The 21128-nt window shown below is 35.7% G+C and overlaps 1 protein-coding gene across 1 annotated transcript in view; it reads right to left on the minus strand.

Annotated features, from left to right (window-relative positions):
- The window catches only part of ADAMTS19 (ADAM metallopeptidase with thrombospondin type 1 motif 19), a 307911-nt gene that overhangs the window by 214690 nt on the left and 72093 nt on the right, over nt 1–21128 (minus strand). Inside the window, exons 4-6 of the mRNA XM_049873149.1 lie at nt 14541–14713; nt 12858–12941; nt 11808–11965 (exon numbers count right to left, since the gene is read on the minus strand). Of these exons, the coding sequence (XP_049729106.1) occupies nt 11808–11965; nt 12858–12941; nt 14541–14713 (415 nt within the window). The remainder of the gene's footprint in view (nt 1–11807; nt 11966–12857; nt 12942–14540; nt 14714–21128) is intronic.

A 21128-nucleotide genomic window follows, 5' to 3' on the forward strand; every position in this document is an offset into this window, starting at 1 on the left:
AATGATATCATTAGACTTTGGCAACTGGAAGGACCCATAAATTCTGCTTACATTTTGATTTATATTGAAGGAAAAAAAAAATGAAATGTAGCCTTTAATTTCCAAGAATGAAGATGCATCTGAGAATAAGTCTCATTGTAAAGTTTTATAGTGCTCTGGGACATACCTATAAATGATTCATTCAAAAATTATTCTGTGATTTGTATTAAATCAAGATATTTCTGTCATTTCCATATTTTATTAAATTTTCTATCTTACTTGCCAAGGGCATTAGTTTGAAAATAACTTTTAGAAGTATTATACATATATCAAAACCATTTCAATAAATATCAAAGGCAACACTGTCATTAATAAAATTAGGTTTTAAATTGAAGATTATTTTCAAGAGACATAGACTTATGTCTTCTCCAGGATTTCAAAGAGAAATCTGAAAATTACACTAAGAAAGCAGAGAGTTGACAGCTAGGAGAAGATGTTTTGTGTTTTTGTTACTATGAACACAAAAGCACTAGTCAGCTTGAAACTATTTCTTTGTACCACACAGAACAATTTAACAAATATATTACTGATGATAGGTTTTGATTTATAAGCATGTTATACATTTTAGTTGAAACCAAAATTAATCCTTGAGCGAAAATTTCTTCCTACCAATGTGTTCACGTAACATGCAACATTGAATAATTGCGTGAGATGAGCAATCACTAGAAACTGGGCCTGGTCATAAATTTAGTTTATCAAATTGGATAAAAACATAGAATCCGTGGAAATAAACAGTTTTTTATTTTATTTTTCACAATTCTTTGCAAAGTTAAAGATCTGATCTCCTTTATGTATACGCTAACTAAAAACTGATTCTTTTTCCTGAATTGTAAAAACCATTCATTTCAACTTTCTTGATTAAATAATACTAGGCCATTTCAGAATAGAATACTCCTTTTAGTGGGCTGGTGTTCGCTGTTAAGGCAACGGAAGCAGTTGATGAGGAGAAAGGGTGATCCTCCCCCACAAGCCTCAGCGCCACAGGTGAGTAACGGGAGAATTTGTCAGTATCTATCCATATTTTATATGTGCATCCCAAAAGGACAGCAGTTCGAATCCATTAGCCACTCCTTGGAAGTCCTATGGGGCGGTTCTACTCTGTCCTATAGGGTCGCTTTGAGTCAAAATTAACTTGACAGCAATGGGTTTGGCTTTTTTTGGCGAGGGGGTTGCCTTTTGATAGAGCGATTTCTTGTAATATATCCGAAATGAATATCAGCAAATTATAAAACTATATAAAGAAGAAATACAACCAGAATAGTCCTTAGAAGCTAGGTAGGTAACACTTTTGCTCACTTATTTTGGACATGTTATCAGGAAAGATCAACTGCTAGAAAAGGATCTTTTGTTTGGTAAAGTAGAAGGTCAGTGAAAATGAGGGAAATGTTCAATGAGACGAATTGCAGTAATCGTCACAACAATGAACTCAAACATAACAATGATCACGGAGATGGTGCACAGCCGGGCAATACTTTGTTTTGTTGTAGATAAAGTGTCCACAAGTGAGAGGCAACTCCACAGCAACTAACAACAACAACATATGTAAAGATATGTATTGAAACTTTTTTTTTAATTTTACTTTAGATGAAGGTTTACAGAGCAAATTAGTTTCTCATTAAAACTATACCCATATTGTTTTGTGACACTGGTTGCCAGCCCCACAACATGTCAACACTCTCCCCTTCTCCACCCTGGGCTCCCCACTACCAGCTTTCTGACCCCCTCCTGCTGTCTCCTCCTTGCCCCTAGGCTGGTGTGCTCATTTAGTCTTGTTTTGTTTCATGAGCTTGTCTAATCTTCGGCTGAAGGGTGAACCTCAGGAGTAACTTCATTACTAAGCTATAAGCGTGCCCGCGGGCCCTACTCTCAGGGTTTCTTCGGGCTCTGTCAGATCAGTAAGTCTGGTCTTTTTTTTCAGGTTAGAGTTTTGTTCTACATTTTTATCCAGCTCTGTCCAGAACTCTCTATTGTGATCCTTGTCAGAGAAGTCAGTGGTGGTAGCCGGGCTGTGCTGGACTCAGTCTGGTGGAGGCTGTGGTAGTTGTGGCTCATTAGTCCTTTGGACTAATCTTTCCCTTCTGTCTTTGGTTTTCTTCATTCTCCTCTGCTCCAGATGGAGTGGAATTGGTGGATTATCTTAGATGGCCGTTCACAAGCTTTTAAGACCCCAAATGCAACTCACCAAAGTAGGATGTGGAACATTTTCTTTATAAACTATATATACAAATTGAGCTAGATGTGCCCCAAGACCATGGTTCCCCGCCCTCAGCCTAGTAATTTGGTACCTCAGGAGGTCTGGATATATCTATAAAGCTTCCATGACCTATGTATTAACACTTTTTATCTAAGAGCAATAAATTATAAATAAAGTTCTAATAGATATGTTAAATAATTTATGGTACATCTATTCAATAAAATAGTATGCTTCTCCTCCTACCAAATGATATAGAGCAATATGAGTGTATCAGTTTCCTATTGCTGCAATAACATATTACCAGAAACACTGGCTTAAAACAACACAAATTAGTATCTTATAGTTTTAGATCTCAGAATCCAAAAAATGGGTGTGACTTGGCTAAAATCCAGGTGTAACCAAGGCTGCATTCCTTCTAGAGGTTCTCGGGATGAACCTGTTTCCTTATTTTTCCAGTGGAGGTAGCTTGCATTCCTTGGCTTTGGCCCCTTCCTCCATCTTCAAAACCAGCAGTATAGCATCTTCCACTATCTCACTAACCATGATGGTTTGCCTCCTCTTCCATCTTTTAAGGGCCCTTGTGATTACAATGCACTCACCCAGAATAATCTCCTCATCTCACAATCCCTAACTCCCTTTTGCCATGTAAAGTAATTCAAAGGTTCTGGGGATGAGGATGTGGATATCTTTGGGAGAACATTATTCTGACTACCACAATAAGTGACACAAAATGACTTGCAAGATATATTGTTAAGTGGAGAAAAAAGATAAAACTGAAGCTTTTATGTAATAAAAGAAAAAGTTCTGTATGTATACATTAACGCATATATTCTTTATGTACACACCAACTCTTAATGCTGGTTACTTTGGGGCAAGAGAGTGAGAGTAGGAGTTGGATAAAAGGTAATTTACTGTAAACACTAAGGTAATTTTTACACTTCTACCTTGAGAATATGTTTATACATATACTGGGCAAATATATATATAAACCACTGCCATCAAGTAGATTCCAACTCATAGCGACTCTGTAGGACAGAGTAGAACTGCCCCCATAGGGTTTGCAAGGCTATAAATCGTTCCAGAAGCAGACTGCTATATCTTTCTTCTATGGAGCAGCTGGTGGGTTTGAACAGCCAACCTTTTGGTTTGCAGCCGAGTGCTTTAGCCACTGTGCCATCACTGTCTAGGAATAAACACGGTTGACATTTTTTTAGTACATTCATAGGAAATAAAGCTGAAGAAAATGTACTAAAAAATGTCAGCCGTGTTTATTCCTAGGTAGTGAAATTATAGGCTACTTTTGTTATCTTCATTCTTTTATTTATCAATTTTTATAACAAATTTATTATACTTGCAGTAAGAGAAAAATATGAATTAATCAAATTATGATTATCATCTTGTTTAGGCTCAGAGGCAATATTTCCAGTGCCTATTATGATAAGGAGAAGGAAGACAGCCTTCATCAACTGAGAAATAAATATATAAAACCCAGTAATGGTTAATGTGTTCTAGTTTCTGTATATCAGATTAGTGGCCAATACAAGACAAAGGTTCAAATTAAGCACATACACTATTTCATGATTCATAAGTAACAATATAGATTTCATATGGTACTATATATCCTTCTTTAAGAAATATAATACCTAGTACTATAAAAAATAAAATACATATTTAAAAATCTTGTCATGAAAAAAATATTATAAAACATGACATGAAATATTCAGATTAAGAATACAAACATAAGGTCTGTGTTCACTGAAAATCCTAACCATTTACATTAACAACAATATTTGCTACTCTATTATTTTATAGAAGCAGTTCATTAAAAAAAAAAATGAAACAGACATGGGGAATACAGGGTGGAGAGGAAGAGTGTGCTGTCACATTAGGGGGAGAGCAGCTAGGGTTACATGTCAAGGTGTGTATAAGTTTTTGTATGAGAGACCAACTTAATTTATAAACTTTCACTTAAAGCACAATAAAACAAAAAGAGGAAAACAAAAAACTGAATCAAGAAAACTTTAAGATTTGTTAATCTTCCATAAGTAAAAAAAATGGTTAAAACTATAAACAAGATAAATTTTAGTATAAACTGGCTTTGTAGAGATCCCCTTAAAAGTGATTAAAATTGGCTTGTAAGTTTAATTAAATAATTTTGCCATATCTACCCTGTCACTCTGAAAAAGTGACATACCTACCATAGAAAAGATGCATGTATTCAAAATATTTTTTAACAATTTTAACAACAAAATTTAAACAAAAATACGTGAAAATTTAGCAGATACTTGAGAAAACATGAGATAAAGGAATTCAATCTTGGTTTCTTGCTAAACAACTTGAATTGGACTTTGGCTTTTATTTTGCTTATAATCCTTTTTAAAAAGTTTAATATTGTCACATTAAAAACTATCATTCTTGATTGGCAAGGAAGAAGTAAAAGTATCTCTATTTGCAGATGACATGATCTTATACACAGAAAACCCTAAGGAATCCTCCAGAAAACTACTGAAACTAATAAAAGAGCTCAGCAGAGTATCGGGATACAAGATAAACATACAAAAATCAGTTGGATACTTCTATACCAACAAAAAGAACATCGAAGAGGAAATCACCAAATCAATGCCATTTACAGTAGCCCCCAAGAAGATAAAATACTTAGGAATAAATCTTACCAGAGATGTAAAAGACTTATACAAAGAAAACTACAGTACACTTCTGCAAGAAATCAAAACAGACTTACATAACTGGAAGAACATACCTTGCTCGTGGATAGGAAGACGTAACATTATAAAAATGTCTATTCTACCAAAAGCTATCTATACATTTAATGCAGTTCCAATCAAAATCCCAAGGACATTCTTTAATGAGATGGAGAAACAAATCACCAATTTCATATGGAAGGGAAAGAGGCCCCGGATAAATAAGGCATTACTGAAAAAGAAGAACAAGGTGGGAGGCCTTACTTTACCTGATTTTAGAACCTATTATACCGCCACAGTAGTCAAAACAGCTTGGTACTGGTACAACAAAAGATGCATGGACCAATGGAACAGAATTGAAAATCCAGACACAAATCCATCCACATATGAGCAGTTGATATTTGACAAAGGCCCCAAAACAGTTAAATGGGGAAAAGACAGTCTTTTTAACAAATGGTACTGGCATAACTGGATACCCATCTGCAAAAAAATGAAACAAGACCCATACCTCACTCCATGCACAAAAAGTAACTCAAAATGGATAAAAGACCTAAATATAAAATCTAAAATGATAAAGATCATGGAAGAAAAAATATGGACAATGTTAGGAGCCCTAATACATGGCATAAACAGTATAAAAAAACATTATAAAGAATGTAGAAGAAAAACTAGATAACTGGGAGCTACTAAAAATCAAACACCTATGCTCATCCAAAGACTTCACCAAATGAGTAAAAAGACTACCTACAGACTGGAAAAAAGTTTTCAGCTATGACATTTTTGATCAGCGCCTGATCTCTAAAATCTACATGATACTGCAAAAACTCAATTGCATAGAGACAAATAACCCAATTAAAAAATGGGCAAAAATATGAATAAAAACACCACAAAAGAAGACATTCAATATATGAGGAAATGTTCATGATCATTAGCCATTAGAGAAATGCAGATCAAAACTACAATGAGATTTCATCTCACTCCAACAAGGCTGGCATTAATCCAAAACACACAAAATAATTTTTTTGGAGAGGCTGTGGAGAGATTGGCACTTCTACACTACTGGTGGGAATGTCAAATGGTACAACCACTTTGGAAATTGATTTGGCACTTCCTCAAAAAGCTAGAAATAGAACTACCATACGATCCAGCAATCCCACTCCTTGGAATATATCCTAGAGAAATAAGAGCCTTTACACGAACAGATATATCCACACCCATGTTTACTGCAGCACTGTCGACAATAGCAAAAAGATAGAACAACCAAGGTGCCCATCAACGGATGAATGGATAAATAAAATATGGTATATTCACACAATGGAATACTACGCATCAATAAAGAACAGTGAGGAATCTGTGAAACATTTCATAACATGGAGGAACCTGGAAGGCATTATGCTGAGTGAAATTAGTTGCAAAAGGACAAATATTGCATAAGACCACTATTATAAGAACTTTAGAAATAGTTTAAACTGAGAAGAAAACATTCTTTTGTGGTTATGAGGGGGGGAGGGAAGGAGGGCGGAAGAGGGGCATTCACTAATTAGATAGCAGATAAGAACTACTTTAGGTGAAGGGAAAGACAGCACACAATACAGGGGAGGTCAGCACAATTGGACTAAACCAAAAGCAAAGAAGTTTCCTGAATAAACTGAATGCTTCAAAGGCCAGTGGAGCAGGGGCAGGGGTCTGGGGACCATGGTTTCAGGGGACATCTAAGTCAACTGGCATAATAAAATCTATTAAGAAAACATTCTGCATCCCACTTTGAAGAGTGGCGCCTGGAGTCTTAAACGCTAGCAAGCAGCCATCTAAGATGCATCAATTGGTCTCAACCCACCTGGATCAAAGGAGAACGAAGAACACCAAGGACACAAGGTGATTATGAGCCCAAGAGACAGAAAGGGCCAAATGAACCAGAGACTACATCATCCTGAGACCAAAAGAACTAGATGGTGCCCGGCTACAACTGACGACTGCCCTGACAGGGAACACAACAGAGAACCCCTGAGGGAGCACGAGAGCAATGGGATGCAGACCCCAAATTCTCATAAGACCAGACTTAATGGTCTGACTGAGACTGGAAGGGCCCCAGTAGTCATGGCCCCCAGACCTTCTGTTGGCCCAGGCCAGGAACCATTCCCGAAGCCAACTCTTCAGACATGGATTGGACTGGACAGTGGGTTGGAGAGGGATGCTGGTAAGGAGTGAGCTTCTTGGATCAGGTGGACACTTGAGACTATGTTGGCATTTCCTGCCTGGAGGGGAGATGAGAGGGTGGAGGGGGTTAGAAGCTGGCAAAATGGACATGAAAAGAGAGAGTGGAGGGAGAGAGCGGTCTGTCTCATGAGGGGGAGAGCAATTGGGAGTGTGTAGCAAGGTGTATATGGGTTTTTGTGTGAGAGGCTGACTTGATTTGTAAACTTTCACTTAAAGTGCAATAAAAATTATTAAAAAACTTTCATTCTTTTTCCTTTTTAAAAATATTTTTCATCAAGATTTATATTACACATAATTAGATCTAAAAATGATAGTGTCAAATTTTTATCAATATAAAATCAGATACAGCTTAAGAAGCAGAATAATCTCCAGAGCTCTGCACATAAAGCAAACTCAAAATGAGTTCACAAGAAAAAAAAAGACTTTACTAAGCAGTACAAAAATTATGATGAAGACTACAAAGGAGGAAATGCTATTCTTTGTTGGTACTGAGAATATGCACAGTAAAACATATACCAATTCAAGCGTTTCTACATATACAATTCACGACATTGATTACATTCAAATTTTGCAACCATTCTCACCCACTCCTGAGTTATCCCTCCTCGGTTAATAAACTCATTGCCCCTAAGGTTCCTATCTAACCGTTTAAGTTGCTGTTGTCACTTTGATCTATTATAGATCTTAAAAGAGCATAATGCTCAAGGCAGACGTTGTTTATTAGTTAAACTAGACTATTATTTGGTTTTAAGAAGACTTCAGGGGATGTTTTTGGTTTAAGGTTTAAAGATTATCTCTTATCGTTCCTGTGTTAAATAATTTCCCATGGCTCTTTTCTCTTACCATAAATATACTGTATAGAGACTCTCTTTGAGAAACTGACAATTTGAAGGTTCCCTCCAGATAATCAATTAAATTGTCATCTAATTACAATGTTTTAAAAAAAAAAAATCCCCAAAAGTCACCATTCATTGGAATTGGCTTTGAGTTCCAGTACTTAGTCTTACAAATGCGACACGTTGCTCTTTACCCCATGAATGGGCATAGGACTAAAGGGAATTTGGTATAGGAATACAGACTAAAGTCAAGAAGGCTTCGCATGTATTTAAACAAGAAAAACAACAGAACAGAAGCTGACCTCTTCTGCTTCTGTACATCCTGTGCCTCTTCTTAGCTATTAGTAACAAAATAATAGTAGCTATTTTAATTAAGCTTTTACTCTGCCTCGTATGCTTTGCTACGTTCTTTAAGTATGTCATCTCTATCAAACCTGATATCTGGTGAAATAAAACCCAGTGCTGTCGGGTCGATTCCGACTCATAGCGACTCTATAGGACAGAGTAGAACTGCCCCACAGAGTTTCCAAGGAGCGCCTGGTGGATTCGAACTGCCAACCCTTTGGTTAACAGCTGTAGCAGTTAACCACTATGCCACCAGAGTTTCCAACTGGTGAAATAGGTATATTATATCCATTTTACAGATGCAAAACCCAAGGATCAGTGAGGCTAAATAACGTACCCTGGTCACACAGCTAAAAACTAGGCTACCTGGGATTAGACCTGTGCCTATCTGTCTCCAGTATCTAATGCTCTTTTCATTACACCGGACATCTTTCATCCAAATATACATTGTTAATTTCCATTTATGCTTAAACATTCCTTTGAATCTGAAATACTCTTTAACACATTTTTTTGCAGTTAATATCAGTGTTCCTTTTTCTAGGTGTTAATCTTTGCCACCCATTTTATTTTATCACTTTTCTACCTGTAAACCTACTTACTGCTTAGAAAATAAAACTAGACAATAGCTAAACTAACTTCAAATAAAAAGGAATAATCCACCTGCTTATATTTTCTTGATAAATGTTAGTATATTTGACCATTTGAAAAATTGTTCCTTTTCTTTTTTATTATGTAGCAAACATCAGATCCAATAGGCTAACAGAATTTGGGAAGCAAGCTAGTCCAATATGAATTATTTAGTAAAAATCTAACAGCTTTGGTATACAAAGTAGACTTATAATCTTTCAAACAAATAAAACATTTCAAGTTGCAGTATCTTACTGAACTATTCGCCAACTTACAGGGAAAATCCTAGGGCAAACAAAGCAGTCAAACTCTACAGAAATGAAAAGTGTAAATTAATTAAATAAATGCTCACTGGATGTAGCAAGCTAACAAAGGAAAAAGGAACTAATATTGTTTCATAACTCTACATGTCAGGAATTTTCCACATCATTTTCTCATTTAAATTAAGTCACACTAAAAAGCAAGTATTATTAGCCTTATTTTACAAATGAGAAAAATGATACCTATGCAGGATGCATGACAAGTTTAAGTTCACGTAGCTGAGAGCTGGAAGATCCAGTATGCTGACTCATGTCTACTAAGCTCCAAAGCCCATGCTGCCTTACCTCTTCATAAAAACACCACCAGTAATATCTCATATATTAAACTTTGGTCCCATTGCATGTTCTCAATTTGTTGAGGATACTTCCAGCAATAATAGATGGATACTAATTTTATGACTAAGACAAGTAAATTTCTTATTCATAAAATTAGTGTTTTATGAGTAAAATAAGAAAAATAAAAGTACACTGAGTAAATTATCAATGTAAAAACATGTGTAGCATAACAACACGACAAAAAATATATCTGACAGTATGTCCTCCACATGAATAAAAGTTTCACAGGAGCTTATTCAATTACATACATTTGAGGAAAAAAATCACTGAATGTTCACTATATGCCATGTGGTATACAAGGTATTATATTATTCATCCTGTACTAGTACCCTTATTTTGTTAATAATGAGACTCAAAGAGGTCAATTAATCAACTCAAGATCATAGTAATAAAGATTTTCTCCCCTTTTTTCTATAAGTTTTATGGTTTTAGTTTTCACGTTTAATTTTATGATCCTTTATGTACTAATATCACACATGGTGTTAAGTAGGGGTTGAGATTCATTTTGTCACATAAAAAAAAAAAAAAAAAAAAACCAGTGCCGTCGAGTAGATTCCAACCCATAGCGACCCTATAGGACAGAGTAGAACTGCCCCATCGAGTTTCCAAGGAGTGCCTGGCGGATTCAAACTGCCAACCCTTTGGTTTGCAACCGTAGCACTTAACCACTATGCCACCATGGTTTCCATTTTGTCACATAGGTATCCTGAAATGTTCTAATACTATGTGATGAAGACTATCATTTCATCATTATATTATGTTGGTGTCTTTATTGAAAATCAGTTGAACATATATAGGTGGGTCTATTGCCAGACACTTCAATCTGTTTAATTGATCAGTGTGACTATCTTTCTGCTAAAACTCACTATCTTGATTAGCGAACCTTTATGGTAAATCTTGAAATCAGACAGTTTAAGTCTACCAACTTTGTTCTTCTTTTTCAAAGTTGTTTTGACTCTTCTAGGTACTTTTCATTTCCATATAAATATTGGAATCAGCTTGAAAATTTCTGCAAGAAAGGCTGCAGAGATTTTGATTGGAATTATATTGACACTATAAATCAATAATACAGAGAATAAACATCACAATAATAGTCTTTTAAGGAGTGAATTTTTATTTAGATCTTATTTAATTTCTCTCAGCGGTGCTTTCTAGTTTTCTTTTTTCAGGTTTTACACATATTTTGTTAAATGTATTCTGATGTGTTTTATGCTTTGGGGAGATATTATAATTTTTTAATTATGTATTACCATTATATATAAATACAACCATGGGCTGACTAAACTATCAATGTAAAAACATGTACACCATGCAATTCTGATAAAGGATTTTTATAAATTGACTTTATATTCTACAACCTTAAAATTCCAATAATAAATTCTAGCAGTATTTTTGCTAGGTTTCTTAGACTTTTCATCGCACTGAGTAATATCATCTCTGAAGAGAGATAGTTTTTCTTCTTTTTTCCAAATCTTTATACCTTTCCTTTCTTTCTCCCATCTTATTGTACCGGTTATGACTTTCAGTACGATACTGACGTAAAGTGTTAAGAGTGGACATTCTTGCTTATTATCCGTCTCAGAGAGAAAACACTCAGTCTTTCACCAGTAAGTATGATGTTTGCTGTAGATTTTTTTGTAGATAACCTTTCTTAGATTGAAAAAAATGCCCTTAAGAATTCAATAAGAATTATTAGTTGATAAAATTTATTTTTATTTGTGTTTTGTTTTCTTTCAGCACATTAGAGGTATTGTTCCATTATCTTTTGGGCTCTGCATTTTCTGATGGGATGTCAAACAAACAAAACCCACTCCCATCAAGTCTATTCTGACTCATAGCAACCCTATAAGACACAGTAGAACTGCCCATAGGGTTTCCAAGGAGCGCCTGGTGGATTTGAACTGGAAACCTTTTGATTAGCAGTCATAGCTCTTAACCACTACACCACCAGGGTTTCCATAATGGGATGTCAGTCATCAAAAATTAAGCTTTTTTTTTTTTTTTAATTAACTAACCTCTATATGCCATCTAATGGTTGTTCATAAATCAGTACTCATGAATAGAGGGAGATGACTGACATTATAACAAAAATGAAATAAAATCTAGAATAAAAGCATTATATCAAGGAATTAATGGGATTAACAGTACTGCCATCAAATTAGAAATGTCACTTATTTGGCTTTGGAAAACTTACCTTGTTATAAGTATAGCTGCATCCGCTGAAGTCATGTCTTCTCCCCAGCTTGTCGACATCTCTAAATGTATATCATTCTTTTTGCCAAATTCTTCATGTTGCCACTTACAAAAACTTTCTAGCATTTTCTCTCCATGGTGCCCAATATACAGATCTGCCTGCCCAAAACAAAAAAAGATATTTTCACTTCAAGGAAATTTATTTTCAGAAGTATAAAAAATTAAAACCTGAGGGAAATTACTGAATTACTAAAGCAGACTACTGCCATGACGTTAGTTAGAATCTGGAAGACATTCAGAATTAACTTAGCCTGAACTAAAAAAAGAAAAGCCCTGGTGGTACAATGGTTAAGCATTCAGCTGCCAAACAAAAGGCCGGTGGTTCAAACCCACCAGCCACTCTGCAAGAGGAAGACGTGGCAGTCGGCTGCCTTGGAAAGCCTATGGGGCAGTTCTACTCTGTCCTATAGGGGCGCTATGAGTTGGTATCAACTCGATGGCAATGGGCTTGGAGCTAAAAATCTTAAAACATTGTGAAGGTTCAAAAATTATAAAATCTGTTTAGTGCTATTTTGGTAAAGGAGAGAGATACAATGGAACATTAAGAATGTGGGGGCTTCTAGAATTAAATAACTCATTATTTCTACAACTTAAGAACAAAGGTTTTCTAATTTGTCAGTTAAAGAACATGCCAAAATGATGCCACTGAATATTCTCTGTTTAATAAATTACAGATAACGAAAATTTAAAAAGAACATGCTTAAATAGGAAATTAAACTTTCATTAAAACTAACTTTTTAAAATTACATTTTGGAAAGTTAAGGTTTGTTGTCAGGATCCTTGGAAACGAAAAACATTCCATTTTTGGAATAAAATCGAGGTATTAACACCAAAACTAAAGGTTGATTTATGTATAGTCTAAGTTACTCAATGGATATTTCTGACTTTTAAGCCATTAAAAAGTACATCCTTAACATTCCCTTTATTTAAAAATACCTGAACACAATTTCTTACCCACTTAATAGAATAAAAAAACTCAAGACTTTCTTACTGGGGTTTCATGGAGCAGAATAAGCTTTATCACACGAAGGTTGACTTGCACACCAAGACTCTTGTGTTGGAAAAGGTTAAAGACCTAAAAACAAGCAAAAATAAATATTCCAAAATGAAACGGAAAAACATTTTAATTTTTCTTAAAGCCCAAACAGGGAAGTGGTATTCATTCTATTGAGAACACTTGTAAAAAAAAAAAAAAAAATCTTTTTAATTACTAAAAAAAATAGCTTAATAATGAATAGTAGCTTAGCTCATTCACTTTAGGTATTAAGAAAATTAGACCTAGAATTCTGTGAGATACTTACTGAAACCTTGATGATCTAGGCATTTCAATGGGTTGGGGAGGGAAGGTTGGACCTTTTACAATAATGCCTACAGGAATTTTTAGTAACTAAGCCCTAGACTTTCTTAAACACACAAAAATGCTAGTGTCCACCTTTCTTTTGAGAAACGATTGTCCAAACTTAGTCTGCTTTCTACCACCTCCCAATTTATTCCTTAGGGTTTTTTTTCCCCCCTCAGGCCTGGCTGCCAAATGGAAGCAAGGTTGTTAAAGCTCTGCCCTTCAATGCTGCCCATGAAGATAAGCTCACAGGTCATTTTCGCTTCACGGTTTTTGATCATCATTATGACGAGTTTTCCCAAAATGTGGTATTCGTAGCAATACTGAAAAAGTCTTTTTTTTAGGCAGTGCCTTGACTTTTTAAAAACTTAGTATTTATTTCATTTGTATTAAAAAAATATGTAAGTGGCACACCAAACCCATTATTTCAGAGAAAAAGAGACAAAAGTTGTTCGGATATTAAGAATCCAGTGGAACACTTGGTTGGTGGCTGAACATGGACAGAAACGACTGAAGTGTGGGAAACTCTGTCCACTGGAAAAGCAACCCAATGATAGCAAAAATAATAAAAAAGGAAATTTTATAAAGCATAAAATGCCTCTCCCCAAATCAATGATTCTTATCCTCCTTTATTTGGTAACTGGACATATATAAAAGTACATTTGGTTTTGGTTTTTATTCCTCCTTAAAAAACTCTATTCATTACAACCTTCTAATTCTGCCTTGAAAGAAGTTTACCCAACAGGCTATGCAATTAAGTCAAAAGATTCATCTGGTAGTTTGCATTTGCAAGAACAAACTAGATTTCTGCAGTCTATAGACTGTCTCCTGCAACTTGACACATACGATTCAGCTGGTTAAAAATTCAGCTATTAGATATCAGGTTGTACTCATCAGCTGGAACTATATCTGACAGCCAGTTTTACACACCTATATAAGAGATCAGTGCATTACCAGCCTCTGTCATTGTCCCACCTCATAATTTATCTATAGTGCTTCAGGCAGGACCATACAAACACTATTACATTTCTGCTGACTTAAATAAACGGCCTTTTCAAAAGAGAATGAAAAGTTCACACAAAGGGGGAGGGGGCGGATAACAGAGAGTTTTGCCACATGAAGATGAACAATAAGGTTTCTTTAACTAGAAGATTATTTTGAAAACATTTTAGAGATGGATCAGTTTAGTAAACCTAAAGTATTTTTTTACTGATGACAAAAAAGGAAAGAAATAGTAATGAGTTAATTTTTAAAGACCTTCATTATAAATACTCACACATTTCTTCCTTACAGTTCTCTTGAAAAAATTCCAAGCGCACTTTAAAGTTTGCCTACCATGTTTAAGATGGTCAGAATGAATCTCCTGGCTGCATCTGCTCCATGATAGGAAACCACTGCTGGGTCTGCAACCACTACAGTCTCTATGTTGTATTCTTGAGGTAATTTATATGAATATCGTTTCTCTCTTCCACTTTCTGCTATTTTTCTAGACCTAGGTCTTCCTTTATCTGCAATAAAGAAATGAATTTTTAAATGCACCTCCATCTTGACAAAGTGAATAACACTAGTCTTTTTTTAATAATCCAAAAAAATATTTATTGAACACCAGCATGTGCAAAATTTCAAAAGCTCAAAATTTGATAAACTAAATTTCAAAAGTAAACAAGGTGTTAGAATGTAAAAGGAACTTTGGTTTTGGAGTATGGCTTTGGAATCAGACATACCTGACTTCTGCCATTAGCTGTGTCATTTCAGGAAACTAACATAGCCCACTCAGCCTCAATTTCCTCATCTATAAAATGGATAATAATAACACCTACTTTCTAGAGTTGTTGATGGCTCATAACAAGACCACATTAGTAAAATTTCTCACACAGAGCTCCGTATAAACAAAACAACTCAATAAATAAAAGATACTACGATTTCCTTTTTAAAACCAGTTGCAAAATAACGATCTACTTGCTAGAGGTTGCTGAAGTAACTTGCCTTTAGATCCTAATTTCAGGCACATGCCCCTAATTACACAATCATTATGGGTGGGTTACTTGTGAGTTAGCTTTGCCATTATTCAGGCTCACATAGAAGTTATGACTTCAGGGTAAGAAAGATTTCTCAAACATGGTCAAAAAAAAAGCAGTAACCATAAAGAAAATTATTTACAAGTGTGACTACATAAAAATTAAGAACTTCTGTTTATCATAACCTGCCACTAACAGAGTAAAAAGCATGCTAAAATTGGGAGAATATATCTATAATATGTTTACAGAATATAGAACCACTTTCAATCAATGACAGCAACTAAACTGAAAAAATGGGCAAAGGACTTGAACAGAATTTCTCACAAAAAAGATAATCAAATGTTTAGCATATGAGAAGATGCTCAATTTCATTAGTCTTCAGGAAAAGGCAATTAAAACCACAATACATTAATTGAATGAAAATCCCTAGCATGGCTAAAATTAAAGAGACTACACCAAGTGTTGATAAGAACGGACAACTAGAACTTTCATACACTACTTTTGGTACTTTAAACTGGGATAAACACTTTGAAACACTTCTAAAGCTAAGCATGTGCATCTCCCGTGACCAACAATTTTGCTCTTAAATATATAAATATATACCAATCAGAAATGCATACATTAGTGTACCATGTGACAAGTACAAATTATTCATAGCATAACTATTCTTAATAATGCAAATGGCCATCAGTAGTGCAATGGAATATTATACAGCAATGAAAATGAATTACCTACTGCAATGTGCAGAATATGGATGAATCTCACAACCATAAAGTTGACCAAAAGAAACCAATTAGAAGAGAATGCATGCTGTACAGTTCCATTTATGGAGAGACCAAAAATGGGGAAGACTAATATACAGCGTTAAAAATCAGGATAATGAGTATCTAAGGAAAAAAAATTAGGAGTGGACACAAGGGGAACATTTGTGGTGCTGGTATTTTTTAATCATAGTGGTGGCTACATAGTTAGGTTCATTTTGGGAAAATTCAACAGCTGGACACATCATTTGTGTACTTCCCATATGTATGTTGTACTTAAATAATGAATTTATGACTTTTAACACCTTTATTGAGTATTATTTACATTTTTTTATTTACATACCACAAAATGTACTCATTTAAAGTGTACAATTCAATTAGTCTTAATAAATTTATGTAGATGTGCCAACTATTATCATAATCTACTGTTAGGTTTGCTATCATTTATCCCTCTCATCATCTACCAAAATTTTGTCGATGTCCCCCAACAGCTATCGTCTCTTTTCCAAAATTAGTTGTACTTGTGGGATGACATCTTTTGTATTTCTTTAATATAATTTCAGTGGAGTGTCTGGAAAGGTGAAGATAAAGACATTTGCTTAATTAGTCATATTTCCTGGAAATCTCTAAATTTGTTTTGAATTTGGGGATATGTATTCAGATAATTCTAGCCCATCTTCTTGACTTGATATTTTTTTTTTCTTGAGTCTTGTTCCAAGTGCCTTGACTTTGGCTTGGCAATGCAATTCAATTCTATTATATTTTAATAACCACATACTCTATCTTGCTTTGCCGTTTAACATATTTACATGATTCCAGGATTATTTATATCTTGAATTTTTTTTTAATTGTGGTAAAATATAGATAACAAGAATTTAGCCATTTTAACCATTTTAAGTGTAAAATTCACTGACATTAATTACATTCACCATGTTGTGCAACCATCATCTTTACCTATTTCCAAAAGTTCTTCATAACCCCAAGTAGAAACTCAGTATCCCTTAACCAATAACTCCCTTTCCGCTCCTCCTTTCTGGTAACCACTATAACCTTTGGTCTCCATGGATCTGCCTATTCTAGGTATTTCATGTAAGTGGAATCGTATAATATTTGTCCTTTCATTTCTTCATTTCTTTTTATGGATGAATAACATTCCATTGTATGGATATACTATATTTTGTTTGTCCATTCATCTGTTCATAGGCATTTGGGTTGTTTCCACATTTTGGCTATTGTAAACAATGCTACAATGAACACTGGTATACAAGTATCTATTTCTGTTCCTGCTTTCAAGTCTTTGGGGCATATACTTAAAAGTGGAATTTTGCTGGGTCATATGGTAATTCTATGTTTAACTTTTTGAGAAACTGTCAAATTGTTTTGCAGAGTGATTGTACCATTTTACAATCTCACCAATAATGAATGAGGGTTTCAATTTCTCCTCATCCTTGTCAACACTTGTTGTTTTCCGTTTTCCTGAAAATAGCCATCCTATTGCTGTTAGTTACCGTGGATTCTGACTCATGGTGACCCCGTGCATACCGAATAGAACTGCACTCATGGTGACCCCGTGCATACCGAATAGAACTGCACTCCATAGGGCTTTCAAGGTTATGACTTTTGGGAAGCAGGTTGCCAGGCTTTACTTCTGTGGCACCTCTGGGTGGGTCTGAACCACTGACCTTTCAGTTAGTAGTCCAGTGTTTAACCACTTGTGCCACCCAGGAACTGTAATAACCAACCTAGCGGGTGTTAAGTGGTATCTCATGGTGGCTAAGTTTTGCAATTCACTAATGACTAATTATGTTAAGCATTTGTACATATACTTATTAGCCATTTATATATCTTCTTCGGAGAATGTCATTTCAAGTTTTTTGCCCATTTTGAATTGGGTTGTCATTTTAATGTTGAGTTGTAGGAGCTCTGTATATATTCTGGATATTAAACCCTTATCAGATATATGGTTTCCAGCTATATTCTCTGATTTTATAGGTTGTCTCTCCACTTTCTTCATAAAATCCTTTGATGCACAAAAGTTTGTAATTTTATTAAAGTCCAGTTTATCTTTATTTTTATCTTTTTTGGTATATATTTTTGGTGTCATAACTAAGAATCCATTGTCAGAAACAAAGTCTTACGATATTTATTAGGATTTTTATGGTTTTCGTTCTTGTATTAGGTGCCTGAGTGGTGCAAATGGTTAAGCACTCAACTACTTGCTGAAAGGTTGGCAGTCTGAACCCACCCAGAGGCACCTTGGAAGACAGGCCTTGTGATCTGCTTCCAAAAGGTCACAGAGTTAAAAACCCTACAAAGCAGTTCACACACAGGGTCATCGAGAGTTGGAATCAATTTGACAGCAACTAACAACAACAGTTCTTACACTTAGCTTGTTGATCCATTTTGAAAAAAATTTTGTATATGGCACTAGGTATGTATCCAAATTTATTTTTTTGGAGAACCAGTTGTCCCTATGCCATTTGTTGAAAAGATTATCCTTTCCCCATTGAGTGGGCACAGCATCCTCATCAAAAATCAATTGACCTTAATGGAAACACAGCCTCCACCAACCTGAAACCAGAAGAACTAGACGGTCCCTGACTACCACTACCAACCACTCTGACCAGGATCACAATGGAAGGCTCTGATTAAACTGGGGGAAAAAATACGTAGAACAAAATTCAAGTTCATGAAAAAGACCAGATTTAATGGTCTGAGAGACTGGAGGAACCACCAAGGCAATAGCCATTAGAAGCCTTTCTAACTTCAATCTGAATCCATTCCCACAAATGACCTTTCAGTCAAATAGACAGGTCTATAAATAAACACCCCCATGTGTCTGTCCGTTTGTCGTACTGTGGGGGCTTGTGTGTTGCTATGATGCTGGAAGATATGCCACCGGTATTCAGATACCAGCAGGGTCACCCATGGAGGACAGGTTTCAAAGAGCTTCCAGACTAAGACAGACTAGGTAGAAGGACCTGGCAGTCTACTTCTGAAAAGCATTAGCCAATGAAAACCTTATGAATAGCAGTAGAACATTCTCTGATACAGTGCTGGAAGATGAGCCCCCCAGGTTCGAAGGCACTCAAAAGATGACTGGGGAAGAGCTGCCTCCTCAAAGTAGAGTCAACTTTAATGACATGGATGGAGTAAAGCTTTCAAGACCTTCATTTGCTGATGTGGCATGACTCAAAATGAGAAGAAACAACTGGAAACATCCATTAATAATCGGAACCTGGAAGGTACAAAGCATAAATCTAAGAAAATTGGAAATCATCAAAAATGAAATGGAACACATAAACATCGACATCCTATGCATTAGTGAGCTGAAATGAACTGGTATTGGCCATTTTGAATTGGACAATCATATAGTCTACTATGCTGGGAATGACAACTCGAAGAGGAATGGTGTTGTATTCATCGTCAAAAAGAACGTTTCAAGATCTATCCTGAATTACAATGCTGTCAGTGATAGGATAATATCCATATGCCTACAAGGAAGGCCAGTTAATACGATTATTATTCAAATTTATGCACCAACCACTAGGGCCAAAGATGAAGAAATAGAAGATTTTTATCAGCTGCTAGAGTCTGAAATTCACCGAACGTGCAATCAAGATTCATTGATAATTACTGGTGATTAGAATGCAAAAGTTGGAAACAAAGAAGAAGGATCAATAGTCGGAAAATATGACCTTGGTGACAGAAACAATGCTGGAGATCGAATGATAGAATTTTGCAAGACCAACGACTTCTTCATTGCAAATACCTTCTTTCACCAACATAAATGGCGACTATACACATGGACCTCGCCAGGTAGAACACACAGAAATCAAATTGACTACATCTGTGGAAAGAGACAATGGAAAAGCTCAATATCATCAGTCAGAACAAGGCCAGGGGCTGACTGTGGAACAGACCATCACTGCTCATATGCAAGTTCAAGCTGAAACTGAAGAAAACCAGAAATCAGAGCAAGTACACGAAAGCCAAAGTATGACCTTGAGTATATCCCACCTGAATTTAGAGACAATCTCAAGAACAGATTTGATGCATTGAACACTAGTGACCGAAGACCAGACGAATTGTGGAATGACATCAAGGACATCATCCATGAAGAAAGCAAGAGGTCACTGAAAAGACAGGAAAGAAAGAAAAGACCAAGACAGAAGTCAGAGGAGACTCTGAAACCTACTCTTGAGCATCGAACAGCTAAAGCAAAAGGAAGAATTGATGACGTAAAAGAACTGAACAGAAGATTTCAAGGGGCGGCTCGAGAAGACAAAGTAAAGTATCATAATAACCTGTGCAAAGAGCTGGAGATGGAAAACCAAAAGGGAAGAACACGCTCGGCATCTCTCAAGCTGAAAGACCTGAAGAAAAAATTCAAGCCTCGAGTTGCAATAGTGAAGGATTCTATGGGGAAAATATTAAACAACGCAGGAAACATCAAAAGAAGATGCAAGGAATACACAGAGTCATTATACCAAAAAGAATTAGTCGATATTCAACCATTTCAAGAGGTGGAATATGATCAGGAACCGATGGTACTGAAGGAAGAAGTCCAAGCTGCTCTGAAGGCATTGGTGAAAAACAAGGCTCCAGGAATTGATAGAATATCAGTTAAGATGTTTCAACAAACAGAAGCAGCAGTGGAGATGCTCACTCGTCTATGCCAAGAAATATGGAAGACAGCTTCCTGGCCAAATGACTGGAAGAGATCCATATTTATGCCTATTCCCAAGAAAGGTGATCCAACGGAATGTGGAAATTATAGAACAATATCATTGATATCACATGCAAGCAAAATTTTGCTGAAGATCATTCAAAAACGGCTGCCACAGTATATCGACAAGGAACTGCCAGAAATTCAGGCCAGTTTCAGAAGAGGATGTGGAACCAGGGATATCATTGCTGATGTCAGATGGATCCTGGCTGAAAGCAGAGAATACCAGAAGGATGTTTACCTGCGTTTTATTGATTATGCAAAGGCATTTGACTGTGTGGATCGTAACAAACTGTGGATAACACCGGGAAGAAAGGGAATTCCAGAACACTTAATTGTGCTCATGAGGAACCTTTACATAGATCAAGAGGCAGTTGTTCGGACAGAACAAGGGGATACTGATTGGTTTAAAGTC

The sequence above is a fragment of the Elephas maximus genome, chromosome 2 (assembly GCF_024166365.1).
Source record: "Elephas maximus indicus isolate mEleMax1 chromosome 2, mEleMax1 primary haplotype, whole genome shotgun sequence".
In the NCBI taxonomy this organism is placed as follows: Eukaryota; Metazoa; Chordata; class Mammalia; order Proboscidea; family Elephantidae; genus Elephas; species Elephas maximus.